This window comes from Streptopelia decaocto (genome assembly GCF_964273445.1).
Source record: "Streptopelia decaocto genome assembly, chromosome: 27".
Classification (NCBI taxonomy): domain Eukaryota; kingdom Metazoa; phylum Chordata; class Aves; order Columbiformes; family Columbidae; genus Streptopelia; species Streptopelia decaocto.
The window spans coordinates 258,071-285,247 of NC_138682.1; the positions used below are offsets into that span (position 1 = coordinate 258,071).

The 27,177-nt window shown below is 73.2% G+C and overlaps 6 protein-coding genes across 15 annotated transcripts; 3 read left to right on the forward strand and 3 right to left on the reverse strand.

Moving 5' to 3' along the window:
• Window positions 1-10: 10 nt before the first annotated feature.
• On the forward strand, window positions 11-6,404 carry LOC309450612 (integrin beta-7-like; the record flags this gene model as incomplete). Its single annotated transcript, XM_082073596.1, is given in 13 exon segments — window positions 11-289; window positions 361-434; window positions 1,179-1,374; window positions 1,808-1,978; window positions 2,156-2,397; window positions 3,565-3,581; window positions 3,583-3,721; window positions 4,009-4,104; window positions 4,356-4,445; window positions 4,519-4,659; window positions 5,146-5,333; window positions 5,545-5,687; window positions 6,178-6,404. Coding segments are annotated over 13 exon segments (1,881 nt in total). The 5' UTR covers window positions 11-132.
• A 2,186-nt stretch (window positions 6,405-8,590) lies between these two features.
• Window positions 8,591-12,424, reverse strand: ZNF740 (zinc finger protein 740). Of its 2 annotated transcripts, XM_082073672.1 has the most exons (7): window positions 12,284-12,424; window positions 11,357-11,497; window positions 10,861-10,986; window positions 10,468-10,557; window positions 10,141-10,264; window positions 9,950-10,068; window positions 8,591-9,882 (listed from the first exon to the last, which is right to left on the reverse strand). In XM_082073672.1, the coding sequence occupies exons 2-7, from the start codon at window positions 11,372-11,374 to the stop codon at window positions 9,793-9,795; spliced, it is 567 nt and encodes a 188-aa protein (XP_081929798.1). In that variant the 5' UTR covers window positions 11,375-11,497; window positions 12,284-12,424; the 3' UTR covers window positions 8,591-9,792. The 2 variants fall into 2 exon arrangements, with proteins under 2 accessions (XP_081929798.1, XP_081929799.1); XM_082073673.1 differs by lacking the exon at window positions 12,284-12,424 and having other exon boundaries at window positions 11,196-11,496.
• Window positions 12,425-13,206: 782 nt separating this feature from the next.
• On the forward strand, window positions 13,207-17,297 carry CSAD (cysteine sulfinic acid decarboxylase). 5 transcript variants are annotated; one of them, XM_082073626.1, is made up of 14 exons: window positions 13,210-13,445; window positions 13,513-13,639; window positions 14,599-14,689; window positions 14,760-14,866; window positions 14,966-15,081; window positions 15,150-15,229; window positions 15,689-15,743; window positions 15,819-15,935; window positions 16,006-16,070; window positions 16,147-16,228; window positions 16,314-16,501; window positions 16,572-16,623; window positions 16,879-16,968; window positions 17,037-17,297. In XM_082073626.1, the coding sequence occupies exons 1-14, from the start codon at window positions 13,284-13,286 to the stop codon at window positions 17,208-17,210; spliced, it is 1,506 nt and encodes a 501-aa protein (XP_081929752.1). In that variant the 5' UTR covers window positions 13,210-13,283; the 3' UTR covers window positions 17,211-17,297. The 5 variants fall into 5 exon arrangements, with proteins under 5 accessions (XP_081929749.1, XP_081929752.1, XP_081929753.1 ...); XM_082073627.1 differs by having other exon boundaries at window positions 16,350-16,501; XM_082073625.1 differs by having other exon boundaries at window positions 13,211-13,445; window positions 15,819-15,929; window positions 16,302-16,501.
• On the reverse strand, window positions 17,275-18,751 carry LOC309450650 (uncharacterized protein). The gene is made up of 2 exons (XM_082073670.1): window positions 18,354-18,751; window positions 17,275-17,952 (listed from the first exon to the last, which is right to left on the reverse strand). The coding sequence occupies exon 2, from the start codon at window positions 17,945-17,947 to the stop codon at window positions 17,324-17,326; it is 624 nt and encodes a 207-aa protein (XP_081929796.1). The 5' UTR covers window positions 17,948-17,952; window positions 18,354-18,751; the 3' UTR covers window positions 17,275-17,323.
• LOC309450665 (uncharacterized protein) lies at window positions 18,433-20,444 on the reverse strand (the record flags this gene model as incomplete). The annotated part of the gene is given in 5 exon segments (XM_082073689.1): window positions 18,433-18,789; window positions 18,791-18,892; window positions 19,115-19,234; window positions 19,371-19,450; window positions 20,075-20,444. Coding segments are annotated over 5 exon segments (945 nt in total). The 5' UTR covers window positions 20,361-20,444.
• Window positions 20,445-21,113: 669 nt separating this feature from the next.
• On the forward strand, window positions 21,114-27,104 carry SPRYD3 (SPRY domain containing 3). 5 transcript variants are annotated; one of them, XM_082073642.1, is made up of 11 exons: window positions 21,114-21,163; window positions 21,810-21,950; window positions 22,019-22,094; window positions 22,172-22,296; window positions 22,770-22,905; window positions 22,982-23,170; window positions 25,350-25,499; window positions 25,587-25,644; window positions 26,066-26,185; window positions 26,246-26,364; window positions 26,531-27,104. In XM_082073642.1, coding segments are annotated over exons 1-11 (1,251 nt in total). In that variant the 5' UTR covers window positions 21,114-21,161; the 3' UTR covers window positions 26,666-27,104. The 5 variants fall into 5 exon arrangements, with proteins under 5 accessions (XP_081929768.1, XP_081929765.1, XP_081929769.1 ...); XM_082073641.1 differs by having other exon boundaries at window positions 21,117-21,163; window positions 26,246-26,370; window positions 26,531-27,100; XM_082073639.1 differs by having other exon boundaries at window positions 21,115-21,163; window positions 26,066-26,370; window positions 26,531-27,102.
• Window positions 27,105-27,177: the final 73 nt, after the last annotated feature.

Below are 27,177 nucleotides of genomic sequence, written 5' to 3' on the forward strand. Positions count from 1 at the left end.
TCTGGGGGTGAAGTTGGGGGGGAACTGGGGGGGGTTGGGGAGCCCTGGGGTGAACTGGGGAGCGTGACGGGAGTGAACTGGGGGGGCCGGGGGTGAACTGGGGAGCCGTGGGGAGGGGCCGGGAGCTCGGGGATGACGCCGGTTCCGCACGCCCCGTGTCCCCACCTTGTCCCCCCCGCCCGGGCAGGATGTGGCGCCGCCCCCCCTGCAGACGGGACCATGGGGCGGCCGGGGGGGCTCCTGCTGCTGCTGCCGCTGCTGCTGGCGGCCCCGGGGGGGGCCGGGACAGGTGAGCTGGGGGGAGGTCACCCGGGGGGGTCCCTTTGTCCCCACCGCCCCTGACCCCCCGGGTGTCCCCAGGGTCCTGCGAGACCCAGGCGACCTGCGAGGCGTGTGTGCGATCGCACCCGCGATGCGCCTGGTGCGAGGACCCGGTGAGCGGGGGCCCCCCGACCCCCCCCGACCCCCCCGACACCCCCGACACCCCCCCGACCCCTCCACCCCGACCCCCCCCCACGACCCCCCACTCTGACCCACCTCCCCGACTCCCCCCGACCCTTCCCGGGCCCCCCCAGGGCTCTCGGGGTTCAGCTCGGGGGTTCCCCACCCTGTGGGGGGATCGTGGTGTCCCTGGGGGTCGCGCTGTGGAATTGGGGTCCCCGCCTTGGGGGGGGCACGAGGTGGGGGGGGTTGGCAGTGGGCTACCGGGAGGTCCCCATGTCCCTGGGGGGGTCCCCTGAGATTGAGGGGGGGGTGTTCCCAAGTCCCTGCGGTCCCCCAGCGGGTGGCCACGTGCCATGGGGGCCCCCCCGGTGTCCCGTAGGGTCTCTGTGTCCTGTGGGGTCCCCGTGGGGTCCCCGTGCGGCTGGTGCAGTTGGGGTGCAGCATGGGGGGGACTGGTGGCGGTGTGCTGGGGGGGCACAGTGTCCCATGGCGGTCCCCGTTGTCCCCGGGTGTCCCACGTGCTGCTGGGGGTCCCCGCTGTCCCCCCGTGGGCCCCGCTGGTGCCGCCCTTGCGTGACCCTCCCTGCGCTGCGGTTTGTCACCAGGAAGCAGCAAAACCTCGGTGACAAACAGCCGGGGGGGTGTGGCCCCCCCCGCAGCCCCGGCACCCGCCCGGTTCCCACGGGGGGGGGTGCGGGGGAGGGGGTGCAGGGACCGACCCCCGTGTCCCGCAGGAGTTCCCGCGGGGGGGGCGGGCAGACGCCCCCCGCTGCGCCCCCCGGGAGGCCCTGGAGCGCGCCGGGTGCCCCCCCCGCGCCGTGGTGCAGCCCCGGGGCAGCGTGCGGGTGCTGCGGGACCGGGCGCCGGGGGGGGGCCCGGGGGGGCCCACCCAGCTCAGCCCCCAGAGCGTGCGGGTGCAGCTGCGGCCAGGTGAGGGGGGGACGGGGGGGATGGGGGACGGGGCGGGGGGGGAGCAAGCATGGGGAGAGGGAGAATGGATGGACGGACGGATGGACGGATGGATGGATGGATGGACGGATGGATGGGGATGGAGGGAGGAGGAACGAGTGGGGAGGTGATGGAGAAGGACGTGGGGGTGATGGAGAAGGACGGGGGGTGATGGAGAAGGACGGGGCGGGGCGTGATGGAGAAGGACGGTTGGGGAGGTGATGGAGAAGGACGTTTGGGGAGATGATGGAGAAGGACGGGTGGGAGATGATGGAGAAGGACGGTTGGAGGGGTGATGGAGAAGGACGGTGCCGGGCCTGGGGAGCGGGAGGCGGCTCCGGTGTGGGGAGATGGTGCCAACAGCTGCTGGGGGTGGAAGGTCCCCCTGACCCCCCCCCGACCCCCCCGGGCCCAGGGGAGGAGCGCAGCTTCCCGGTGCGGTTCCGGCGCGCGGCCGCGCCCCCCGTGGATCTCTACTACCTGCTGGACCTGTCCTACTCCATGCGGGACGACCTGGGGACGCTGCGGCGCCTGGCGAGGGACATCCTGGGGGCGCTGCGCAACGCCACCCCCGCCGCCCGCATCGGTGGGGACGCGCGGGTCCCCTCCCCGGGGGCGGATTTTGGGTGCTGGGACCCTGCGCCAGCTGAGCAGTGACACCCTGGCCACCCCGCGCCGTGTCACGTCCTTGGCGACACGCGGGGTCCCCTCCCGGGGGCGGATTTTGGGGTGCTCCCCCACCAACCCCCGTGTCCCCCGGCAGGCTTCGGGTCGTTCGTGGACAAGCCGGTGCTGCCGTACGTGAGCACGGCGCCCGCCAAGCTGCGCAGCCCCTGCCCGGGCCGGGGGGAGCCCTGCGACCCCCCCCGCGCCTTCCGCCACCTCCTCCCGCTCACCGCGGACCCCGAGCTGTTCGCGCAGCGCGTGGGGCGCCAGCGCGTCTCCGGGAACCTGGACGCGGCCGAGGGCGGCTTCGACGCCATCGTGCAGGTGGCCCAGTGCCAGGTGGGGCCGCGGGGGACACGGGGCGGGTGGGCCCGGAGAGCGAGCGTGCAAACGGGTCTGTGCAAGAGCACGCGCAGCGGAGAGCGTGGGCAAGAGCGCGGCCAAGTGCGCGTGCAAGCAAACGTGTGTGTGAGTGCAAGTGTGCGTGCAAGCAAATGTGTGAGTGCAAGTGTGCGTGCAAGCAAACGTGTGTGTGAGTGCAAGTCTGCGTGCAAGCAAATGTGTGAGTGTGAGTGCAATTGTGCGTGCAAGCAAACGTGTGTGTGAGTGCGTGTGCGTGCAAGCAAACGTGAGTGTGAGTGCAAGTGTGCGTGCAAGCAAATGTGTGAGTGTGAGTGTGCGTGCAAGCAAACGTGTGTGAGTGCAAGTGTGCGTGCAAGCAAACGTGTGTGTGAGTGCAAGTGTGCGTGCAAGCAAATGTGTGAGTGTGAGTGCAAGTGTGAGTGCAAGCAAATGTGTGTGTGAGTGCAAGTGTGCGTGCAAGCAGACGTGAGTGTGAGTGCAAGTGTGCGTGCAAGCAAACGTGTGTGTGAGTGCAAGTGTGCGTGCAAGCAAATGTGTGAGTGTGAGTGCAAGTGTGCGTGCATGCAAATGTGTGTGTGAGTTCGTGCATGCAAGCAAATTGTGTGAGTGCAAGTGTGCGTGCAAGCAAATGTGTGTGCGTGAGTGCAAGTGTGCGTGCAATCCAGAGCACGTACAAGTGTGTGTGTGCGCGCAGGTTTGCACGTGCACACGTGTGCAGGTGTGCGTGCATGTACAGTGCAAAAGCCCAGACCAGCACAATCACACGCACGGCCCCTGCACACCCCCCTGTTCCCGTGTCCCCCCGTCCCCATGTCCCCCCCATCGCCATGTCCCCCATGTCCCCGTGTCCCCATGTCCTCATGTCCCCGTGTCCCCGTGTCCCGTGTCCCCCCGTCCCGTGTCCCCCTGTCCCGTGTCCCCGTGTCCCCCGTGTCCCGTGTCCCGTGTCCCCCCGTCCCCATGTCCCCGTGTCCTGTGTCCCATGTCCCGTGTCCCTGTCCCCATGTCCCGTGTCCCGTGTCCCTGTCCCCGTCCCCGTGTCCCCATGTCCCCTGTCCCTGTCCCTGTCCCCGTGTCCCCATGTCCCGTGTCCCTGTCCCCGTGTCCCTATCCCCGTGTCCCTGTCCCCGTCCCCGTGTCCAGGAGCGCGTGGGCTGGCGCGGCCGCCCGGCTGCTGCTGTTCGCGTCGGACGACACGTTCCACGCGGCGGGGGACGGGAAACTGGGCGGCATCGTCACCCCCTGCGACGGGCGCTGCCACCTGGACCCCAGCGGCGTCTACGCCAGCAGCCACCTCTATGTGCGGCGGGGGGGCGGGGGGAGTTCGGGGGGGATTTCGGGGGGGGATTTCTGGGTGGAGGGAGTTCTGGGGGGGGATTTCTGAGGGAGGGGGGATTTCGGGGCAGGGGGAGTTCTGGGTGTGGGGAGTTCTGGGGGGAAGGATTTCTGGGCAGGGGGATTTCGAGGGGGGGGATTTGGGGGGGATTTCGGGGGGGGGAATTTGAGGGGGATTTCGGGGGGGGGATTTCTGGGGGGCGGTTCTGGGGGGGATTTCTGGGGGGTCCCAGCACCCCCCCCGTTGGGCAGGATTACCCCTCGGTGGGACACGTGGCCCAGGTGCTCTCGGCCGCCAACATCCAGCCCATCTTCGCCGTGACCGGGCCCAACGTCCCCATCTACCAGGTGGGGGGTCCCTGGGGTGCGGGGGTCCTTGGGGGGGCCCTGGGGGGTGCGGGGGGGTCCCTGGGGATGCGGGGGGGTCCCTGGGTGCGTGGGGGGGTTCCCTGGTGGGGGGGAGGTCCCTGGGGATGCGGGGGGGTCCCTGGGTGCGCGGGGGGGTTCCCTGGGGGTGCGGGGATCCCTGGGGGTGGGGGGGTCCCTGGGGCTGCGGGGGGTCCCTGGGGGTGTCCGGCCCCCCTGACCGCGCCCCCCAGGAGCTGAGCCGCCTGATCCCGCGGTCCGTGGTGCGGGAGCTGCGGGACGACTCCAGCAACGTGGTGCAGCTCATCGCCGACGCCTACAGCGTAACGTGGGGGGGGGGCGGGCGCTGGGGGCCCCCGGGGGGGCGGGGGTGCTGACACCGTGGGTGCCCCCCAGACCCTGTTGTCCACGGTGGAGCTGCAGCACTCGCCGCTGCCCCCCGGGATCAGCCTCAGCCTTGAGGCGCATTGCGGGGGCCCCCCCGGCCCCCCCCGGCCCCACGGCGCCTCCTGCACCGGCGTCCGCGTCAACCAGGAGGTGGGGAACATGAGGGGGGACATGGGGGGGTGGGGACGGGGGGGTGGGGACATCAGGAGGGACATGGCGGGGGGGGAACCTGGGGGGACATAGGGGAGATTGGGGGGGCATGGGGGGTACATTGGGGTGACATAGAGAGAGCATGGGGGACTTTGGGGGTCATGGGGGTGTGGGGGGGGGCATGGAGGGACATAAGGGACATGCAGAGGACATGGTCATGGGTATGGGGGGACACTGGGGACATAACGGACATTGGGGGGGTCATGGTGGGGGGACATGGGCGTGGGGGGACATGTGGGGCATGGGGAGGGTCATGGCAGGGACATTGGGGACATAGGGGACATTGGGGGGTACTTGAGGGGGACGTTATGGGGACATAAGGTGTATGGGAGGACACTGGGGGACATAAGGGACATCGGGGGTTCATGGTGAGGTCGGGGATGCGGGGGCGCCACGGTGGGGTCCCCACGGCCCGGTGTCCCCCAGGTGACGTTCACGGTGCGGGTGCGCGCGAGCGCGTGCCTGGAGTCCCCGCAGCGCGTGACCCTGCGGGCGCTGGGCGTCCCCGAGGAGCTGGCGCTGGAGCTGGGGACGCTGTGCGCGTGCCCGTGCGCCCAGAGCGCGCCCCGCAGCGCGCGCTGCCACGGGGGGGCGCTGCTCTGCGGGCTCTGCAGGTGCGGGGGCTGCGTGCGGTGGAGGGGCCTGGGGTGGGGGTTCCATGGGGCAGGCTGGGGGTCCATGGGGTGAGATGGAGGCAGTGGGTGGGCTGGGGGTGCAGTCTGGGGGTCTATGGGACATGGCGGGGGGGGGGCAGGGGGACACTGGGGTGCCGAGGGGCACGCGGGGTCTGTGGGGCGGGGGGGTCTGATTGCCGCTGCCCCCCAGGTGTCCGGGGGGGCGCCGGGGCCGCCACTGCGAGTGCGCGGAGGAGGAGGGGCCGGGGGGGGCCGGGGGAAACTGCCCCCCCAACAGCACCAGCGCCCCCTGCAGCGGCGTCTGCGAGCGCCACCAGGGGCTGCCCTGCGGAGGTGGGGACACGGGGGGACACGGGGGGACACGGGGGACACGGGGGGGACGGGAGGACACGGGGGGACACGGGGAAACACGGGGGACATGGGGGGACACGGGGGACACGGGGGGGACGGGAGGACACGGGGGGACACGGGGAAACACGGGGGACATGGGGGGACACGGGGGGACACGGGGGGACACAGGGGGGGACACGGGGAGACACGGGGGGGGGGACCGGGAAGGATGGGGGAGAGGGGGGGAGACACGGCCCTGCCCGTCCTTGGGGTTCCCGTCCTTGCGGGGGGGTTGTCCCCGTGGAACGTCCGTGGGTCAGATCCCCTGGGGGTCCCGTCCCCACTGCGTGTCCTTGACCCGGTGGGTCCTGTCCCCATCGTGTGTCCCTCCGGGGTCCCTTCCCTATCGGACGTCCCTGTCCCCGTGGCCCGGGGGTCCCGTCCCTGTCCCGCGGGTCCCCGCGGTGTCCGTGTGACAGCGGCGCGTCCCCAGGCCCGGAGCGCGGCGAGTGCGTGTGCGGGACGTGCCGCTGCCGCGCGGGGTTCGGCGGCCGCGGCTGCGGGTGCCCCCTGGGCGGGGGGCGCTGCCTGCGGGGGGGGCGCGAGTGCAGCGGCCACGGGAGCTGCGAGTGCGGGACCTGCCGCTGCCACCCCGGCTACGAGGGACCGTTCTGCGAGCGCTGTCCCTCCTGTCACCCGCCCTGCCGGCGCCTGCGGTGAGGGGCGGGGACCGGGTGGGGACCGGGTGGGGACCGGGGTGGGATGGAGTGGGGACAGGGACAGGGGTGGGGACCGCGTGGGGACCGGGTGGGGACCGGGGTGGGATGGAGTGGGGACAGGGACAGGGACAGGGACAGGGGTGGAGACCGGGTGGGATGGAGTGGGGACAGAGACAAGGGTGGGGTGGAGACCGGGTGGGGACAGGGGTGGGATGGAGTGGGGACAGGGACAGGGACAGGGGTGGGGACCGGGTGGGGACCGGGGTGGGATGGAGTGGGGACAGAGATAAGGGTGGGGTGGGGACCGGGTGGGGACCGGGTGGGGACCGGGGTGGGGTGAGGTGGGGTAGGATGGGGACAGGGATGGGGACAGGGGTGGGGTGGGGACAGGGGTGGGACAGTTACAGGGGACAGGGGACACGGCTGCGGAGGGGACAAGGTGGCCAGGAGGGTAAATGGCCGAGGGCGGGGGCGCAGGGACCGTGAGGGGGGGCCGAGGTGACGGAGCCTGCGCGGGGTCCCCAGGGACTGCGCCGACTGCGGCGCCTTCGGGCGGGGGCCGCTGCGGGGGAACTGCAGCCGGGCCTGTCCCCGCGTCACCGCGCGGGGGGTCCCCGCGCCCCCCCCGGGCGCCCGGGGCTGGTGCCGCCAGGAGACGCCGGACGGGCGCGTCCTCCTGTTCCTCATCGAGGGGGGGCCCTGGGGGGACGAGTGGGACGAGGAGCGGGAGGTGACACTGCTGGTCTGGGCTGAGGAGGGTGAGTGGGGGGACACCCGTGTGCCCCCCAGGCATGACGTGTCCCCAGGGAGCCCCTGCCGGGGGGGCCCGTGCACCCCAAGGGACCCTGTGGGGGGGGTCCCGTGTCCCCATGGGTGGCCGGGGGGAGTCTCGGGTCCCCAAAACCCGGTGGGTGGGGGGTCCTTGCACCCATGGGTCCCCATGAGTGGCCGTGTGGGGGGGGTCTCGGGATTCCATGGGTCCCTGTGGGGATGTCCCGTGTCCCCGTGGGTGGCTGGGGGGATGTCCCGTGTCCCCGCGGGTGGCTGGGGGGGGGGTCCCGTGTCCCCGCGGGCGGCTGGGGGGATGTCCCGGGTCCCCGCGGGCGGCTGGGGGGGGGTCCCGTGTCCCCGCGGGTGGCTGGGGGGGGGTCCCGTGTCCCCGCGGGCGGCTGGGGGGATGTCCCGGGTCCCCGCGGGTGGCTGGGGGGGGGTCCCGTGTCCCCGCGGGTGGCTGGGGGGATGTCCCGTGTCCCCGTGGGTGGCTGGGGGGGTCCCGTGTCCCCGCGGGTGGCTGGGGGGGTCCCGTGTCCCCGCGGGGATTCCCGCTGGTCCCAGCCCCGGTCTCTCCGCAGGGGCCGCGGCGCTGTCGCCGGCGCTGTCGCCGGCGCTGGTGGCCGCGCTGGTGGCCGCGCTGGTGGCCGCGCTGGTGGCCGCGCCGGTGGCGCTGGGGCTGGTGGCGCTGGCGCTGGCGCGGGCGGCGCTGGAGCTGCGGGGCCGGCGCGAGTCCCGGCGGGAGCAGGTGACCGTCCCGGGACCCCGGGCGGGGACCCCCAGACAGGGCTGGGACCCCGGGCTGGGACCCCCGGCCGGGCTGTGACCCCCCCGTGTCCCCGCAGAACAACCCGCTCGTCAGAAGTGCCAGCAGCACCACAGCCAACCCCGGGTACCGTCCCGGCTGAGGGGACACTGGGGACACCTGGTCCCGGTTCAGCCCAGCGGGTCCCGGTTCGGCTGCAGCCGGTCCCAGCCCAGCCTCACCTGGTTCTGGTTCGGCCCCGGTTGGTTCCAGTTCAGCCCAGTTGGTCCCGGTCCAGCTTCACCTGGTTCCGGTTCGGCCCCAGTCGGTCCCAGTTCACCCCACCCCCCCTTCTTGTGCTGGAAAAGCCCCAATAAAAGGAGCCGCGTCCCCAGCGCGTGACAGCGTCACCTCCCCGCGGGGGTCGCGGGGGGGCCGGCCCCGCCCCGCCCCCCCAGTGAAGCAGCGGAGCCCGAGGTAGAAAAACCCCGACGAGTTTTATTTAAATAAACCCGAGAGGCCGCGGGGGGGGCGGGAAAACCACACCGGGCCAGCCCCGCCCCCCGCCCCGCCCCCGCCCCGCCCCCGCCCTCCCGGGCCCCGCCCACCGCTGGCCACACCCCGACCCCCGCCTACCCGAGGCCACGCCCCGGCCCCACCCACCCCCCCCCGTAGCAAAATAAGTGTATTAAACCCCAAAAGCAACCAAAATAGCCCAAAAAATGAAGCTGGGGGGAGGGGGTGTCCCCTGCGCCACCCCGGCCGGGGTCTGGGGGTCCCTGTGTCCCCTCCCTGGTTTGGGGGGGCCCGGGGGGGTCCAAATGCAGCTGCTGCACTTTTGCCGGTGCAGATGGTGTAACCCTCCCCCCCCCCGCATCGTTTTTGGCCACCCCCCTCGGGCTTTGTGTCCCCCCCCTAAAACCCGTCCTGGCCCCCCCACCTCCCAGAGGGAGGGTTCGGCGGGGGGGGGCTCAGAGCTGAAGGTCTTCTCACAGCATCAAACCCACATTTTCGGGGGGGGGGGGGGGGGGATCCCCAAAACATGGGGGATGTCACAACCCCCCCGTGTCACCCCCCGGAGCTCCTGGCGGCGGCACCAAGAGAAACGAGGCCCCCAAGTGACGAGCCAGGGGGCCCTTTGCCCCCCGGCATGGGAACAGTCTGTGCTTTGGGGGGGGTCACAGGACTGTCCCCAGAACGTGTGTGACCCCCCCGGAGGGTCTGAGGCTCCAGAGCTGGCTGAGCTGACGGTTTCCCCCCAATACCGCGGTTTTCCAGCAAAACACACGTTTCTGGGTGGCGCTCGCCCCCCCCTGCACGTCACAGCCCCCCCCCAGAACTGGGGGGGCAGCGAGCGGGGACACCGGCCCCAGAACACACAGAACAGAGTAAAAACAGCCCCCCCCAAGCTGTGAAGCGCCTGGGGGGGCGGGGGAGGAGCCGGGGGGGGGAGGCGCCGCTGCCCCCAACACCGCTGTTTCCTAGTTTCTCTACTTTTTTCCTCAAAAAAACAGGCGGGGAGGGGAGCAGAAACAGTTCCTCCCGGTGCCCCCCCAGAGCCGAGCGCCCGCACGGAGCCGTTGGGGCTGCCAATGTCCCGTGTGCGCTCAGCTTTAGGCCCGGTTTAGCTCTGCTTTAAGCCCAGCTTAGGGCTTTAAGCCTTTCCTGAGAGCGGGGAGGGGGGTCAATAAAACGCCCGGGGGGGCGCGGGGGAATCAGCTGCAGGCAGCTCCGTGGGGGATCTTCCAGCTCCGAGTTATTTACAGCGCCGCCGGCCGTGAGCCCGGTCGAGGCGCAGGAGGAGGGGCGAGGAGGAGGAGGGACGGGCGGGGGGGGGACGGACCCCCGGAGCGGCTCGGGGGTCCCGCGGCTCCTAGAGCAGCAGCTGCGCGTCGGGGCTCTTGGTCGGGCAGCCCTGGCACATGCGCTTGTGCCGCAGCAGCCGGTCCGTCCGGGAGAAGCTCTGCGGGGGGGCGGGCGGTCAGGAGGGGTCCCGGGGGGCGCCCCCCCGCGGCCCCCCCGGGCGGTACCTGCAGGCAGCGCTCGCACTGGTACGGCTTCTCGCCGCTGTGCACGCGCTTGTGCCGCTCCAGGTGGTACTTCTGGATGAAGCGCATGTCGCACACGTTGCACTCGAAGGGCTTTTCGCCTGGGGGGATGCAGGTAATTAATACCGGGGGGGGGTGTTAATTAGCGCTCGTTAGGGGGAGCGGGGCGGTACCGGTGTGGATGAGGATGTGGCGCTTGAGGTGGTAGCTGCTGCGGAAGGCGCCGCAGCAATGGTCGCACACGAAGTTTTTGGGGCTCCCCAGCTGGAACGAGCCGTTCTGTTTGATCACCACCACCTGGGGGGGGAATCAATGAACCCCCCGGCGGTGACGGGGGCGCAAAACGCGTCCCCCCCATCCCCAGAACCCCCACCTGTGTCCGAAATGCTCCTTGGTGGGGGAGCAGGGGCCCCTCGGTGCTGGGACAGAGCGGGGGTCAGTGGGGACGTGACACCCCCGCCCCGTGTCCCCCCCCCGGGCGTTGGGGCCCCCCCACCTGCCTTTTTAATGGCTTTCTTGGGCTGCGGCGCCTCGGGGGGGTCGTCGTCCTTGCGGGCGCCGCGGGGCTTGTCGGGGTCGGGGCGCAGGCTCTGGGGGCACACAGGGCACCGGGGGGGTTAAATTATGGGGGGGTTACATTATTGGGGGGGGGGAGAAGTAAAGAGAGAAGTTAATGAAAGGGGGAAAAGGGAATTAAAAGGGAAAAAAGTGCAGGAAAGGAGCAGAAAGTGAACGGGAAACAGCAACGAAGGGAAGAAAAGTGAGATTAGGGGTGGAAACCACCCCAGGACACGGAGAACAACCGGGGCTAAAGGGGGGAGGCGCCCCCGCCCCCCAGACCCGCTCCGGGCCCCCACCCCGCCCCGTTTCCAGCGCTGGGCGCCCCCCCGTACCAGCAGCTCGGGGCCCCCCCGGTCCCGCGCGTCCCCTTTGGCTCCGGCCTTGGGCATCATCTTCTTGCTGGCGGGGGTGGGCACCAGGCAGACCCCCGAGAGCCCCTCGCAGGCCAGCAGGCTCGCCTGGGGGGGACACAGCGCTCCAGCCCCCCCCGCCCCCGCAGCGGGGGGCAGGGGGGCCCCGACCCGCCCCCCTCCCCAAACCCCCCTGGTCTACGGGACAGTCCTGGAGGGGGGGCGGGGGGAGAGGGGGCGAATTCACTGTTCCCCGCCCCCCGCGCCCCCCGCCCCGGGCTGTGGCGCTGGGGGTGCGGGGGGGGGGGGCTCATTACCTGAGCCATCTTGGGGCTGTCTGTCTGTCTGTCCACAGGGGGTTTGGAAAGGGGGCGGTGGGGGGCTGGTCTGGCTATGGAGGGCGGGGTGCCCGGTCCCGGGGGGGGCGTTAGTCCCGGGGCCCGGCCGCGGTTTGTACTTTGCCGGGTTCGTCCAGTACCCGCCACTTGGCCGCCATCTCCGGGTCCTGCAGCCCCGGCGCGGGGGGGGCGGCAGCGGGGCCTGGACCTGCTCAGAGGGGGGGGGACATCCCGCGCCCCCCCCGGCCCCCCCCGGGACAAACGCTGCTGCTGCTCTTCGCCTGTGGGGACGGGGGGGCGGTCACGGGGGTCCCTGTTCCACCTGCCCCCACGTGCCCCGGACCCCCCCAGCTGAGCCCCCCGGGGACAATGGGGGGGGGGGGCGGATCGGGGGGTCCCTGTCCCAGCTGAGCCCCCCGGGGACAATGGGGGGGGGGGGCGGATCGGGGGGTCCCTGTCCCAGCTGAGCCCCCCGGGGACAATGGGGGGGGGGGGCGGATCGGGGGGTCCCTGTCCCAGCTGAGCCCCCCGGGGACAATGGGGGGGGGGGGCGGATCGGGGGGTCCCTGTCCCAGCTGAGCCCCCCGGGGACCATGGGGGGGGGGGGCACAGGGGGCGGGTCTGGGGCGGGGGGGGCACAGTTTGGGGGCGGGGGGCCCAATTTTGGGGGGGTTGATGGGACTGGGGCGGGGGGGGCGGGGGGGACACTGGGGGTGTCCCGGGGCCGGGTGACAACCGGGGGGGGAACAAACTGTGACCCGGGGGGGAACAAAGTGTCGGGGCGGGGGGGGGACCCGGTGCAGGGTCCGGGCGGGGGGGGCAGAGCGGGGGGGTCACGGCGGGGACACGGAGGCCCCTCCCGGTGTGTGTGGGGGGGGCACCGCGCCTGCGCACCGCGCTCTGCCCCCCCTTCCCCGGTTCCCCCTCCCGGCGTGGGCGGGGCCGGGGCGGCGGCGCGCGCGGCCGGGCCCGGTGAGGCGCGCGGCCCCGCCAGGCCCGGCCCGGCCCCCCCGCTCCGACGGCCCCGCGGGGGAGGGGCCGCCCCGCGCCGCCCGCGCGCTCCGTACCTGCCGCGGCCCCTCCGCGCGCCGCTCCGCGCCGCCCGCTCCGCCCGCGGGGACCAACGGCGCCGCCGCCCCCCCTGCCTCGGCCGCCGCGCCGACCCGGAACCGGAAATACCCGCCCCCCCCCGCCCGCCACGGCCAGCACTTCCGGCGGGGGAGGGCAGGCTGTGTGGACGTGCCGCGCATGCGCGCGCCGCCGCCATCTTGGAGCCGGGCGGTTGCCGGGGCAACGGGGGCGGGCGGCGCGGCCCGGGCTTGGGCCTGGGCCTAAACCTGAGCCTGAGCCTGGGCCTAAAGCTGAGCCCGAGCCCGGCCTGGGCCTAAAGCTGAGCCCGAGCCCCGCCTGGGCCTAAAGCTGAGCCCGAGCCCGGGCCTAAAGCTGAGCCCGAGCCCCGCCCGGGCCGTGCTGCCGCCCCGGGAGCGCTCCCGTACGTTCCTGCCCCGGGGGGGTCCCGCCGCCGTTGCCCCCGGGGTGACCCCGTGGGTCCGGTTCCCTTTGTCCCCCCCGCACGCCCCCCGGGGCGCTGCTGCCCCTCCCGGGCGGGGCAAACGGGGATTGGCCACCGCCCCCCCACTCTGGGGAAGCCCCCCCCGGGCCCCCTGGGCTGGCGGCCCTGGCAGCGGTGACAGTGCGGGACCCAGCCCAGAGCACCGGGGGGGCGGGGACACTGGGGACACTGGGGACACCCCGGGGACCCTGGGGACACCCCCTGGGGACACTGGGGACACCCCGGGGACACTGGGGACACCCCCGGGACACCCCGGGACCCTGGGGCCCGTGCTGCCCCTGCGCCCGCCCCCTGCAGCTCCCTGGGGACGTCGTCCCCTGTGCCACCCCGGCTCCCCCAGGCGGGGGCGCAGCTCGGCTCCCCCCGCGTGCCGAGAGCAGCTGCTCTTCGCACTTTGTCCTTGTCCCCGCGACGTGGCCGAGCGGGGAGCCCGTCTGCGCGGGCGGGGGCGACGGGACACGCGCGGGGGTGACGGTCACCGCGGCGTCCGCAGCATGGCCGAGGGGCCCGCGGGGCCCGCGCCCGGAGCGGCCGCGGGGGGGGACGAGCTGGCGCGTCCCGGCGTGGACGCGGCGGCCGGGGAGCGCTTCCTGCGGGCGGCCGTGCGCGTGCTGCTGGAGGACGCCGTGCGCGGCGGCACCGACGTGACTCGCAAGGTGGGGACGCGCGGGGACGCGCGGGGAGGGTCCCGGGGGCCGGACAAACCCCCCGTCCCCTCCCCAGGTGTGCGAGTGGAAGGAGCCGGCGGAGCTGCGGGCGCTGCTGGACCTGGAGCTGCGGGAGCGGGGGGAGCCGGGGGGGCGGCTGCTGCGGCGCTGCCGGGACCTCGTGCACTACAGCGTCAAAACCGGTGAGCCCCGTGCAGCCCGGCGCAGCCCGGCCGGTCCCAGCGCAGCCCGGTGCAGCCCGGCCGGTCCCAGTTCAGCCCGGCCGGTCCCAGCGCAGCCCGGTGCAGCCCGGCCGGTCCCAGTTCAGCCCAGTGCAGCCCGGCCGGTCCCAGTTCAGCCCGGCCGGTCCCGGTGCAGCCCAGTGCAGCCCGGCCGGTCCCAGTTCAGCCCGGCCGGTCCCAGTGCAGCCCGGCCGGTCCCGGTGCAGCCCGGTGCAGCCCGGCCGGTCCCAGTTCAGCCCGGTGCAGCCCGGCCGGTCCCGGTGCAGCCCGGTGCAGCCCGGCCGGTCGAGTTCAGCCCAGTTCAGCCCGGCCGGTCCCAGTGCAGCCCGGTGCAGCCCGGCCGGTCCCAGTGCAGCCCGGCCGGTCCCAGTGCAGCCCGGTGCAGCCCGGCTGGTCCCAGTTCAGCCCGGCTGGTCCCAGTGCAGCCCGGTGCAGCCCGGCCGGTCCCGGTGCAGCCCAGCCGGTCCCAGCGCAGCCCGGCCGGTCCCAGTTCAGCCCGGCCGGTCCCAGTGCAGCCCGGTGCAGCCCGGCTGGTCCCAGTTCAGCCCAGTTCAGCCCGGCCGGTCCCAGTGCAGCCCGGCCGGTCCCGGTGCAGCCCAGTTCAGCCCAGACGGTCCCAGTTCAGCCCGGCTGGTCCCAGTTCAGCCCGGCCGGTCCCAGTTCAGCCCGGCCAGTCCCAGTTCAGCCCGGCTGGTCCCAGTTTATCCCCAGTTGGCCCCAGTTCAGCCCCCCCATCCCGCCCAGCGGCCACCATGGGGTCACAGGTCCAGCACGTCCCACTCGTGTCCCCGTCCCACAGCCAGGGGTGGCCCCGCTCCCACAGGTGACACCTGTCCCCTCACGGCGCATCGGGCGCCCGAGTCCCCGTGGTGACGGGGGTCCCGCGCAGGGGGCCCTGACGCTGTCCCCGTGTCCCCCAGGTCACCCCCGGTTCTTCAACCAGCTCTTCTCCGGCCTGGACCACCACGCGCTGGCGGGGCGGCTGCTCACCGAGGCGCTCAACACCAGCCAGTGCGGCCCGGCAGCCCGGGGGGGCCGCGCGCCGGGAGCGGCCGGAGCCCCACGCGCCGTGTCCCCCCAGGTACACGTACGAGATCGCCCCGGTGTTCGTGCTCATGGAGGACGTGGTGCTGGCCAAGCTGCGCGAGCTGGTGGGCTGGAGCGGCGGCGACGGCATCTTCGCCCCAGGTACCTTGTCCCCGTCCCCGTCCCCAGCCCCGTCCCCCCGCGGTGGCTCGTCACCCTCCGCGCCTGTCCCCGTCCCTGTCCCTGTCCCTGTCCCCGCAGGAGGCTCCATGTCCAACATGTACGCCATGAACGTGGCTCGCTTCCAGCGCTTCCCGCACGCCCGCCGGAGCGGCAACTGGGCCCTGCCGCGCCTGGTCCTGTTCGCCTCCCGCGAGGTCTGCGCCGGGGGGGGCGGGGGGCGGGGGGGCGGGGGTGAGCCCGGTCTGAGCCCCGTCCCCCCCAGAGCCACTACTCGGTGCTGAAAGGAGCCGCGTTCCTGGGCATCGGCACCGACAACGTGCGCCTGGTCGGCACCGACGACAGGTGGGTTCGCGGGGCGAGCTGGTTCTGCGTCCCCGCGCTGTCCCCACGCTGTCCCCACGCTGCCCCACGCTGTCCCCACACTGCCCCACGCTGTCCCCGCGCTGCCCCATGCTGTCACCACGCTGTCCCCACACTGCCCCACGCTGTCCCCACGCTGCCCCATGCTGTCCCCACGCTGTCCCCACACTGCCCCGCACTGTCCCCACACTGCCCCGCGCTGTCCCCACGCTGTCCCCGCGCTGTCCCCACACTGCCCCATGCTGTCCCCGCGCTGTCCCCACACTGCCCCATGCTGTCCCCACGCTGTCCCCACACTGCCCCGCACTGTCCCCACACTGCCCCATGCTGTCCCCACGCTGTCCCCACACTGCCCCGCGCTGTCCCCACGCTGTCCCCACGCTGCCCCACACTGTCCCTGTGCTGTCCCACTGCCATCGCTCCTCGGTCCCTGTCCCTCAGGGGGAAGATGATCCCCGAGGAGCTGGAGAAGGAGATCGAGAGGGCGAAAGCCGAGGTGAGGGACGCGGAGTCCTGGGCGGAGCTGCCCGGGGGCCCCCGGCCCATCTCAACACCCCCCTCCCATCCCCAGGGCGCTCAGCCTTTCTTCGTCTGCGCCACCTGCGGCACCACCGTCCTGGGCGCCTTCGACCCCGTGGGCGCCATCGCCGACGTCTGCCAGCGCCACGGCCTCTGGCTGCACGTGGACGTGAGCTCCGGGGTCACGGGGGGGACGCGGGCGCCCCCGCGCCCCCGCGTTGCTGAGCGCTGTCCCGCAGGCCGCCTGGGGCGGCAGCGCGCTGCTCTCCGCCCGGCACCGGCACCTCCTGGCCGGCATCGAGAGGCGAGTGGCCCCGCAGCCCCGCTGAACGGGCTCAAGGCCCCGCTCCGGGCGCCCCGCAAACGTCCCCGTCCCGCAGGGCCGACTCGGTGGCCTGGAACCCGCACAAGATGCTGACGGTGGGCTTGCAGTGCTCGGCGTTCCTGCTCCGCGACGGCTCCGTACGTCCCGCAGCCCCCGCCCCGCGCCCCCCGCGCCCCCCCCACGCCGCTTTGGTGACACCGCGTCCCGCAGGGGCTGCTGCAGCGCTGCCACGGCGCCGGCGCCACGTACCTGTTCCAGACCGACAAGTTCTACGACGTGGCCTACGACACCGGGGACAAGAGCCCGCAGTGCGGCCGGCGCGTGGACTGCCTCAAGCTCTGGCTGCTCTGGAAGGCGGCCGGCACGCGCGGGCTGGCGCGCCGCGTCGAGCGCGCCTTCGCCTGCACGCGGTGAGCGCCGCGCTCCCCCCGCCCCGCCTCCCCCCCCCGCCCTCACACTCACCCTCCCCGGCCCCCCCAGGTACCTGGCCGAGCAGGTGCGGCGCAGGGACGGATTCCAGCTGGTGTCAGAGGTGCGGCCGGGCTCCCCAAACCGCAACCGCGGGGGGGTTTGTGTGTGTGTCCCCTTACACCCCCCTCACGCATCACCGCGCCCCGGGGAGCGGCACCGAGCTGCCCCAAAACGATGCTGGGGGGCGATGCGGTGCCCCCTGCAGCAGAAAGCTCCGGGTCTAAGTCCTGGCCCTGAAATGGGGGTGGGGGCACACGGGTGCCCCCCGGGGTCTGGGGCCGCGGGGGCTCTGTGATCTTTTCCTCCCCTCCCACAGCCGGAGTTCATCAACCTCTGCTTCTGGTTCGTGCCCCCCAGCCTGCGGGGCCGGGAGGGCGCCCCCGATTACTGGCCGAGACTGGGGAAGGTGAGCGGGGAGACCGGCTGCTCCCCAAAGCACCCCCCGGCCTCCCCGGTGACGGCCTCGCCCCCCAGGTGGCCCCCGCCATCAAGGAGCGGATGATGAAGAAGGGCTCCATGATGGTGAGTTACCAGCCCCACGGCGCCAGGGTCAACTTCTTCCGGCAGATCGTCACCAGCCCGGCCGTCACCACGGCCGACCTCGACTTCTTCCTGGACGAGATCGAGAGGCTGGGACAGGACCTGTGAGACCCGGGGGGCTGGGGGGCACCCGCCACCCCCCCGAAGAGCCGCGGGCGAGAGCGGGCAGGACTGGAATAAAACGCTTTTACTGTTCCCTTTCCGCCCAACGCGGGGGCCCCTCAGTCGCCCTCGAAGCTCTGCAGGAGGTCGAAGACCTCGGGCGCCAGGCGGGCGGGGGCCAGGCGGGCGCGCAGCCGCGGCGCCGTGGCCGCCGCCTTCTCCCGGCGCTGCCAGTCCAGCAGCATGGCGAAGCTCTGCAGCACCGCGCTGCGCGGGTGCTCCTCGCGGATCTGGTCCAGGCGGCTGCTGTCCAGCCCCAGGCACGCGATGCCCACCTCCTGCCACTCCTTGCCCAGCTTCTGCGCGATCTGCATCAAATCCCGCTCCGTCAAGCGCCGGGGACGCGCGGCCGGGGGCGACACGGCTGGGGGTGACGCGGCCGGGGGCGAATCGGGGCGACCCCCCGCGTCCCCCTTCTCTCCGGGCAGCTCCCGCTCGGCGCCGCGCAGCCCGTGGAGCCGGACGAGGTCGTGGCGGCAGATCCTGGGGAGCAGGTCGGCGAGCACGGCCAGCGCGCGGCCCGGGAAGCGCTGCAGCAGCAGGCGGCACAGCTCGGGGCGCGAGGCCGGGAGCAGCTCCCCCCGCGGCAGCTGCTCCTCCAGCAGGAACTTGAGGCTCTGGAACTGCTCCTCACTCAGCTCCCGCTGCAGCGACAGCAGCAGCTCCCGCTCCCCCCGCGCCATGGCCGCTGGGGACAGCACGTGTGGGTGCCACCAACCGTCCCCAGCGACCCCACACCGCCCCGGCACCCCAAACCGCCCCGGGGCTCCATCAGACCCGGATCCCCATCAGTCCCAGACCCCCCAAAACCGCCCCGGGGCTCCATCAGTCCCAGACCCCCCCACAAAACCGCCCCGGGGCTCCATCAGACCCGGACCACCCCCCCCAAACCGCCCCGGGGCTCCGCCAGCCCTGCCCCCCCGGTGGGGCTGGTTCTCTCCCAGCCCCTGGGGGTCTCCCTGGTGTCCCCGGTGCCCCCCAAACTGCCCCGGGGCCGGGTCGCCCCCCACGCCACCGCGGGGGCGGAGCCCCTGGTCCCCCCCGTGGGGCCGGATCCCCCCCGCCCCCCGCGTCCCCGCGTGTCCCCACCGCTCCGCTCCCGCGCCGCGCGCCGCCTCCCGCTTCCCGCCAGGAAGTCACCGCGTTTCCCGGGAAACGGGGGCGTGGCTTAAAACAAGGGGGTGTGGCTAGACCGCCAGTGGAGGCGTGGTTTCAGCTCGGGGCGTGTCTTGAGGCGGGGCGTGGTTTGGTCCCGTGTGGGGGCGTGGCTTATGGGTGGGGCGTGGATGGTAGCAGATTGAGGCGTGGCGCTGATGCGGATGGGCGTGGCTTTGGATGAATGGAGGCGTGGCTTGGAAGTGGGGCGTGGCCTGGGGCAGGTTTGGGGGCCGCTCTGGGGGGCACTTGGGGGCAGTTTTGGGGTCGCGGCGGCACTTGGGGGGTCTGAGGGCAGTTTCCGGGGCAGAGGCAGCGGGAGCCCCGTTGACCACCAGACGCGGTACTTGGGGTTCCCCTCAGGCGGGGGGGCAGCGGGCGGCCCCCCCGTGCCCCTCGGTGCCCGCCAGCGGGTGCCCCCTGCGGTCCACGCACCAGCACTGCCCGCGCTTCGGCCCCTGCGAGGCCCGGCACTGCGGGGGGAGAACCGGGGTGAGGGGGGGGCCGGACCCCCGGCGGGCTCTGCCCGGCAAGGGGAACTGAGGCCGGGAGGGACCCCAGGGTGCTCCACCCCCCAAACCACCTCATGGGGAAACGGAGGCGCGGCAGCTCCTGCCGCCCCGGGGCCGCTCTGCCGGGGCCGGGAGGGGGTGTCCCGGCGTGTCGCCCCGCACCCCGCGCCCCGCACCCCGTACCTGCTTGGGGCGGTAGAAGCCGCGGGTGTCGCAGTTGGGCAGGAAGATGTCGGCGGCCGAGCGGTACAGCCCGGCCCGCAGCTCCTGCAGCGCGGCGGCCAAGTGCCCGCGGCACGGGGCCTGGGGGCGCGGGGGTCACAGCCCGGCCCCCGTGCCGGCGACACCCCCCAACATCGGGGACACCCCCCAACCCGCCCTCCCCCCCCAACATCGGGGACACCCCCCAACATCAGTGACACCCCCAACCCGTACCCACCGTCTCCAGCTCGTCCTGCCCGTCAGGCGGGGGGGGCCGGGGGGGCAGCGTGGGGGGGGACCCCTCCTGCGGGCTGTCCCCTGGGGGGGACATGGGGAATGGGGGTCAGTGCAGAGCGGGTGCCTCCCCAGTCCCGCCCGCCGCCACTGGGACGCCCCTGCCCCCGTGTCCCCGCCCGGGATCTGAGGGCGCCCCCCCCTTTTTCAGCCCTCCCCGCAGGATATGGGGGTCCCCTCTGCCCCCCCCCGGACATGGCGTCCCCCCCTTATTTCTCATCTCCCGCCTCCCACGCAGCCCCACGGACGCGGCGGTTCCTCCCCCGGGATTCGCACCCCGGGATGACCCTGGGATACCGGGGGTCCCTCCGCGGGGGTTCAGGCCCCCCCGGCGCCCCCACCCCTGTCCCCGACACGTCCCCCGGACCGACCCCGCTACTACGGGGCTCTCCCAGTGCCCCAATTCCCGTCCCGGTGCCCGGGAGCGCCCCGGTGCCCCGTCTGCCCCCGACAGCTCCCCCCGGTACTACGGGCGTGTCCCGGTCACCCCGACCCCCCCAGGACCCTCTCCCCGCGGACGCGGGGGGGTCCCGCTGCCGCCACCCCCGTCCCGGACAGTTCCCCGGGCCGCCCCCGCCGCTCCAGGGCTCGCCCGGTGCCCCCGCCCCGCTCCATCCCCCGGGGTTTTCCCCCCGCCCCGTTTCTCACCTGCGGGGGCTCCGGTGGCCGCGGGGCGGGCGCGGAGGGGGCGGCAGAGCCCGGAGCCGCGGAGCAGAGCGCGGAGCGGCGCGCGCTCCCCGCGCCGGGGGATGCAGCGGAGCCCGCGCGCGCAGCCCGGGGTGTAAACGCCGCACGGCTCCCCGGGCCCGCGCGGCGCCGCCGTCACCGGCCCCGGCCTCGGCCTCGGCCCCCCCGCGCCGCCGCCGTCACCGGCAACCGGAGCCGCCGCCGCCGCCGCCAGCAGCAACGGCAGCAGCCAAGATCCCGCCCGCATGGCGGCACCGGGACGGGACCGGGACCGGCACCGCGAGCGGGAAACGGGACGGGGAGCCGGCACCGGGAACCGCGATCGGAACCGGCACCGCGATCGGACCGGTCCCCGCCGCCGCCCGCTCTGTCCGGCTCGGCCCCGCCGCGGCCCTTAAGTAACGGCGTCCGGCCCCCCCGCCCCCCCGGGGCCGCCCCGCCAGGTGCCCCCGGCCCGGCGCCCCCCGGGACCTGCTCCCCACGCTCGCCCGTTCCGGCCCCCCTCCGGTCCCACCGGAGCCCCCCGACCGTCCCCGGTTCCACTGCCCGGCGCTCCCAGTTCAAAGCCTCCAGCCCTCCCCAGTGCGGCGCCCCAGTGCTCCCAGTACAGAGCCCAGCACCCCCAGCGCAATGTCCCGGTCCCCCCAGTGCCTCCCAGTGCCCCCCAGTGCATCGCCATGGAGCGCAGCCCCAGTGCTCCCAGTACAGGACCCGGTGGCCCCAGTGCCTCCCAGTGTGACGCGCCAGTGCCCCCAGTGCACAGCCCGGTGTCCCCCCAGTATCCCCCAGTCCCCCCAGTATCTCCCAGCGCACACCCCGCAGTTCCCCGCCCCGGCCCCAGGGGGCGCTGTCTCGCTCTTACCCCCGGCTCCCATCCGTGGTCATATGACCTGCTCACACCCCCGAGCGGGCTCCGCCCCCACTCTCTCCTCAGGTCTTCGATTGGCGTAATGCGCGGTCAATCAGAGCGCGTCGAGCGGCGATTGGCCCAGCGGCGCGGCGTGGGCGGGAGGAGGCGGTGTCGGAGGAGGCAGCGCCGGGTACCCGGATGTGAGTGCGGGCGGCGGGGCCGGAGCGGCCGGAGCGCGGAGTCCATGGCGGGGCGGGCGGGGCCGGTGAGCGGGGGGGGGGATGTGGGGGAGCGGTACGGGGGGGGCGGTGTGGGGGATCCGGGATCGGGGGCACCGGGTGTGGGGCTGGGGGCTCTGGGTGCGAGGGCTCGATGTGGGGGCCCGGCTGTGGGTGTATGAGGGGTGCGGGGCTGTTCGGGTGCCCGGCTGTGGGTGTATGAGGGGTGGGGGGTTGTTCGGGTGCCCGGCTGTGGGTGTATGAGGGGTGCGGGGTTGTTCGGGTGTTCCGGGTGCCCGGCTGTGGGTGTATGAGGGGTGCGGGGCTGTTCGGGTGTGTATGATGGTGCGGGGCTGTTCGGGCGCTCCGGCTGTGGGTGTATGAGGGGTGGGGGGCTGTTCGGGTGTGTATGAGGGGTGCGGGGTTGTTCGGGTGTGTATGAGGGGTGGGGGGCTGTTCCGGGTGTGTATGAGGGGTGCGGGGTTGTTCGGGTGTGTATGAGGGGTGCGGGGCTGTTCGGGTGTGTATGATGGTGCGGGGCTGTTCGGGTGTGTATGATGGTGCGGGGCTGTTCGGGTGTGTATGATGGTGCGGGGCTGTTCGGGCGCTCCGCCCGCGCCGCCCGCAGGCTGCCGCTCGCCATGGATGACCTGAACCTGCACTACCGCTTCCTCAACTGGCGCCGGCGCATCCGCGAGATCCGCGAGGTGCGCGCCGTGCGGCACCAGGAGCGCGCCAAGCACATCCTGGTGGACGGGGACACGCTCAGGTGCGTGCGCGGGCCCCGCGCGCGGGGGGGCGCTGTCCGCGCGTGACCGGCCCGCGCGTGTCCCGCAGCTACCACGGCGGCTCCGGGGAGGTCGGCTGCTACGTGGCGCCGCGCCCGCTCACCCGCGACAACAACTACTTCGAGGTGAGGGTCGCGGGGGGCGCCGCGCGTGGCGGGGGGGGTCCCCCCCGCGGCGGGGGGGGCTCACGGCGTGTCCCCAGGTGTCCATCGTGGACAGCGGCGTGCGCGGCACCATCGCCGTGGGGCTGGTGCCGCAGTACTACAGCCTGGACCACCAGCCCGGCTGGCTGCCCGACTCCGTGGCGTATCATGCGGATGACGGGAAGTGAGTGGGGGGGGCACCGGGACACGGGGGGGGCACTGGGACACGGGGGCACCGGGACAGGGGGACACTGGGACAAGGAGGGGGCTCAGCGGGCCCTGGGGGTGCTGCTGGGATCACTGGGAGCTGGGGGTCTGCCCAACCCCGTTGGCATGACAGGAGTGAGGGGGGGGGTCACTTGGCTAGGGGGGGTCACCAGGACATGGAGATGGGGGTCACCGGGACATTGAGACTCAGTGGGGTCTGAGGGGCTGCCCGACTCCACGGTGGGCAATGCCGAGGATGGCAGAGAGGGGGGGTCATTGGAATCTGGGGGGGCTGCCAGGACCTAGAGGGGCCACTGGGACCCGGGGGGGTGCCGCTGGGATCCAGGGGTCACCAGGACCCAGGGACCCTCTGGGACCTGGGGGCCCCGGGAGCGGGTCTGGGGGACACGGGGCGCCGGGAGCGTCCATGGCTGGGACCCCCCGCCCCAGGCTGTACAGCGGCCGCGCCAAGGGCCGGCAGTTCGGCACCAAGTGCCGCTCGGGCGACCGCATCGGCTGCGGCATCGAGCCGGGCTCCTTCGAGGTGCAGACGGCCCAGGTGTTCTTCACCAAGAACGGCAAGCGGGTGAGCGCCCCGGCCGGACCCTGACCCCCAGCCCTGGCCCCCGGCCCCCCGGCCCCCCTGACCCCGTCCCGCGCAGGTGGGCTCCACGGTGATGCCGCTGTCCCCCGAGGGGCTGTTCCCCGCCGTGGGGATGCACTCGCTGGGGGAGGAGGTGCGGCTGCACCTGCACGCCGAGCTGGGCACGGAGGACGAGGACACGGCCATGCTGGTGGACAGCCTGGAGGAGGAGTGGGGGCGGCTGCACGACGTGCGGCTCTGCGGCACCGTGAGTGCACCGGGACGGGGGGGGGGGGCTCTGCGGCACCGTGAGTGCACCGGGACGGGGCGGGGGGGCTGTGTGCACCGTGAGTGCACCGGGACGGGGGGGCTCTGCGGCACCGTGAGTGGCACCGGGACGGGGGGGGGCTCTGCGGCACCGTGAGTGCACCGGGACGGGGGGGGGGCTCTGCGGCACCGTGAGTGCACCGGGACGGGGGGGGGCTCTGCGGCACCGTGAGTGGCACCGGGATGGGGGGGCTCTGCGGCACCGTGAGTGCACCGGGATGGGGGGGCTCTGCGGCACCGTGAGTGGCACCGGGACGGGGGGGGGGGGCTCTGCGGCACCGTGAGTGCACCGGGACGGGGGGGCTGTGTGCACCGTGAGTGGCACCGGGACGGGGGGGCTGTGTGCACCGTGAGTGGCACCGGGACGGGGGGGGGGGGGCTCTGCGGCACCGTGAGTGGCACCGGGACGGGGGGGCTCTGCGGCACCGTGAGTGGCACCGGGACGGGGGGGGGCTCTGCGGCACCGTGAGTGGCACCGGGACGGGGGGGCTCTGCGGCACCGTGAGTGGCACCGGGATGGGGGGGCTCTGCAGCACCGTGAGGGGCACCGGGACGGGGGGGCTCTGCGGCACCGTGAGTGGCACCGGGATGGGGGGGCTGTGTGCACCGTGAGTGGCACCGGGACGGGGGGGGGCTCTGCGGCACCGTGAGTGGCACCGGGATGGGGGGGGGGCTCTGCGGCACCGTGAGGGGCACCGGGACGGGGGGGGCTCTGCGGCACCGTGAGTGACACCCCCAGTCTTGGGGGGTCCCTCAGAGAGCGGAGCCCCCTGTGCACGCAGCCCCAGGCGCTGGGGACACCCCCCCACCTCACTGCCTGTTTTGGGGTCACCAGTGCCCCCAAACTCGCTCCGATTTCCCCCATTAGGATCCCCAACCCAGGACCCCCCCGCAGTGGGGGCGTCCCCCCCAACACCCCCAGCCCCAACAGGAGCCCCAGAACCCCCCTGCCCGCCCCCCCCGGGCCCCCGCGCTGTCGCAAGGCCGGGCTGCGGGGGGCGTCAGCAGGGCCCCCGCCCTTTGCAGAGCCAGAACCGCAGCCCCGGCCCCCCCGCGGTTCCGGGTTTGCCGCTGGGCCCGGGGGGCATTTTCCAGCCCCCCCGCCCCGCCGCCCCCGCTGCTGCCGAACAATGCGGCGCTGGCCACGGGGGCGGGGCTGGGACCCCCCCCAAAGTCTGGGGGCCGGGGGTGCCCGGAGCCTCATCCCGGGCTGCTGCGGGGCCCCCATGTGCCTCAGTTTCCCCCCAGTTCTCAGGGGGGATCCCAGGACCCCCCGTGTCCCCCCACTGAGACTCATTTCATTTGTTCCCTCCTCCGCGTTTTCCGGCTGTTCCGTCCGCGGGCTGCGCCCCCCCCGGTTTCAGTGGGTGCTGGGGGGGGACACCCCCATGCGACCCCCCGGCCCCCCCTTCCCTGGCAGTTTTGGGGGTAAAGAGGGTGTTTTGTGGCTCTGCGGGTGTTTTGGCGGCGGGGGGGCAGGAATGCGGGCGCAGGCCCAACGGCCGCGCTGGCGTAACCGCCCCCCCGCCCCCGCTTCCCGGCACCGCGGCGGGGGGGGCCTCTGCGGGGGGCAGGGAGCACCATGTGCCCCCGGGTTTGGGACCCCCCCCAGATTGGGACCCCCCCATTTTGGGGCCCCACCCTCCCAGTTTTAGGACACCCCCCTGCCCCCAGTTTAGGTTGTCACCCCCCCAGATTTGAGGTGTGCCCTCCCCCCCCCCCCCCAGTTTGGGATGCTGCACCCCCCAGCTTTAGGACCCCCCCCAAATTTGAGACCCCCCCAGGAACCCTGCACCCCCAGGGCTGGGTCTGTCCCTCCCCTAATTTTGGGGTGTCCCCCCAAGTTTGCGTTTTCCCCAGCTTTGGGCTGCCCCCCCTCTTAGTTCCCCCCTCTCCCATTTTCATGTGCCCCCCCCCCCAGTTTGTCACCACCACAAGTTCAACCTGAACCCACTTCCCTCCCTCCTGCAATGTTGGGGTGCAGGGGGCGTGGGGGGGTTGGGGAGCTTGGGAGGGTTTGGGAGCACGGGGGGTGTTTGGGGAGCTCGGGGGAGGATTGGGGAGCTCGGGGGTGTTTGGGAGCACAGGGGGGTTGGAGCTCGACGCCCGTGCCCCCCCAGCTGCTGGAGTACGTGGGCAAGGGGAAGAGCATCGTGGACGTGGGGCTGGCGCAGGCGCGGCGCCCGCTCAGCACCCGCAGCCACTACTTCGAGCTGGAGATCGTGGACCCGGGCGAGAAGTGCTACATCGCGCTGGGGCTGGCGCGCAAGGTGGGGGGGCCGGGGGGGCTGCGGGGGGGCTGCCGGGCGGGGGGGCTGCCCCCCACCTCCTCACCCCCGGTCTGCTCCCTTTCTCAGGATTACCCCAAAAACCGCCACCCGGGCTGGAGCCGGGGCTCCGTGGCGTATCACGCGGGTGAGCCCCCCGGGAAGTGCAGGGACGCTCCCCCCGCCCCCAGGCTTTGGGACCCCCCCGGTATTATTTGACATCCAGGACCCCCCCCGGAACATTGGGGGGTCTCAGTGCCGCTGTCATTGTGTCCCCCCCTTTCCCAGCCTCCCCAGTGTTTTGGGTCTGTTGTGCTGACCCCCCCAAAAACACCCCGCAGTCCACATGCTGACACCTGGGCCCCCCCGTGATGCTGCCCCCCCCCCCGTGATGCTGCCCCCCCACCCCAGGATGCTTTTACCCCCCCGGATGCTGCCCCCCATCCTTCGTCCTCCTCCTCCCGTCCGGGTGCAGGTCTGTCCCCCATGGGGGTAACGGGGGGGTCCAGCCCCACAGGGTGACGCGCAGCGCCGGGGGGGTCATGTGACATACCTGCGTGTCCCCCCAGATGACGGGAAGATCTTCCACGGCAGCGGGGTGGGGGACCCGTTCGGCCCCCGCTGCTACAAGGGGGACATCATGGGCTGCGGCATCATGTTCCCCCGCGACTACATCCTGGACAGCGAAGGTACGGGGGGGCGGGGGCCGGGCGGCGGGGGTCGCGGAGCCCCCATGGCGCGTCCCGCAGGTGACGGGGACGAGGCGCCGGAGGTGAAGGCCGCGGTGCGGAACGTGCTGTACCTGCACCGCGACGAGGACGAGGACGAGGACGAGGAGGAGCCGGAGCCGGAGCACGAGGGCAGGAAGGTGCTGGTAAGACCCCCCGCCGCGGGGGGGCGGGATGGAGCGCCCGTACCCCCCAGCGCCCCCCACACACCCCTTTGGCCTCTCCTGGGCCGGCACCCCCACCCCTCTGTGGTTATTTTTCGGGGCGCCCTGGCCGCCCCCAGCGCCCCCGTGTCTGCCCCCCCAGGTGTTCTTCACGCGCAACGGGAAGATCATCGGCAAGAAGGAGGCGCTGGTGCCCCCCGGGGGGTACTTCCCCACCGTGGGGATGCTGAGCAGCGGCGAGAAGGTCAAGGTCGACCTGCACCCCCTCAGCGGCTGAGGGGCACACGGGGACCCCCGTGCACGTGAACCCCCCGCACTGGGGTCCCGGTCCTGCCCCCCCACCCCACTGCCCCGTTTCGGGGGCTCACGGGGTGGGGGGGTAATTCAGGGTCCACCCCACTGCCCCCCCCATCCATCCCATCACTGTCCCCCCCCACTTTGTGAATGTAACCCCACCCCCCATCCCACCGGGGGGGCTGTGCCCCCTCCCGCCCCCCCGCGGGGGGCAAAGGGCCGGGCTGTGCCCCCCGGGCCGGCGCAGAAAGAAAAGGAGGAGCCTGGAGCTGGGGGTGGTGTCTGTTGGCATTTGCACATCTTTGGATTGGGGGGGCACCCCCCATACAGCTCTGTGCCCCGCCCATTACATATATATATATATATATTAGAGATGTCTGCCTAAAGCTCATATAAATCCTTTCTTACACAAAAATAGACTTTGCTTTATTGGCGCCCCCCCACCCAAAAAAAAAGTGGGGGGGCTTCTCCGCACCCCCCCACCTTCTGTCCCCA

Excerpts from the sequence above, each read along its gene's own strand:
- LOC309450650 (XM_082073670.1), bottom strand. The coding sequence starts at position 17,947 with ATGGCGCGGGGGGAGCGGGAGCTGCTGCTGTCGCTGCAGCGGGAGCTG.
- CSAD (XM_082073623.1), top strand. The coding sequence starts at position 13,284 with ATGGCCGAGGGGCCCGCGGGGCCCGCGCCCGGAGCGGCCGCGGGGGGG. Across the intron at positions 16,229-16,301 it reads TCCTGCTCCGCGACGGCTCC|GGGCTGCTGCAGCGCTGCCA; the intron begins GTACGTCCCGCA and ends CGCGTCCCGCAG. Across the intron at positions 16,502-16,571 it reads CGCGCCTTCGCCTGCACGCG|GTACCTGGCCGAGCAGGTGC; the intron begins GTGAGCGCCGCG and ends CGGCCCCCCCAG.
- ZNF740 (XM_082073672.1), bottom strand. Across the intron at positions 10,265-10,467 it reads CCAAGAAAGCCATTAAAAAG|GTGGTGGTGATCAAACAGAA; the intron begins GCAGGTGGGGGG and ends TTCCCCCCCCAG. Across the intron at positions 9,883-9,949 it reads AGTGCGAGCGCTGCCTGCAG|AGCTTCTCCCGGACGGACCG; the intron begins GTACCGCCCGGG and ends GCCCCCCCGCAG.
- SPRYD3 (XM_082073639.1), top strand. Across the intron at positions 22,297-22,769 it reads TATCATGCGGATGACGGGAA|GCTGTACAGCGGCCGCGCCA; the intron begins GTGAGTGGGGGG and ends CCCCCGCCCCAG. Across the intron at positions 25,500-25,586 it reads CGCTGGGGCTGGCGCGCAAG|GATTACCCCAAAAACCGCCA; the intron begins GTGGGGGGGCCG and ends TCCCTTTCTCAG.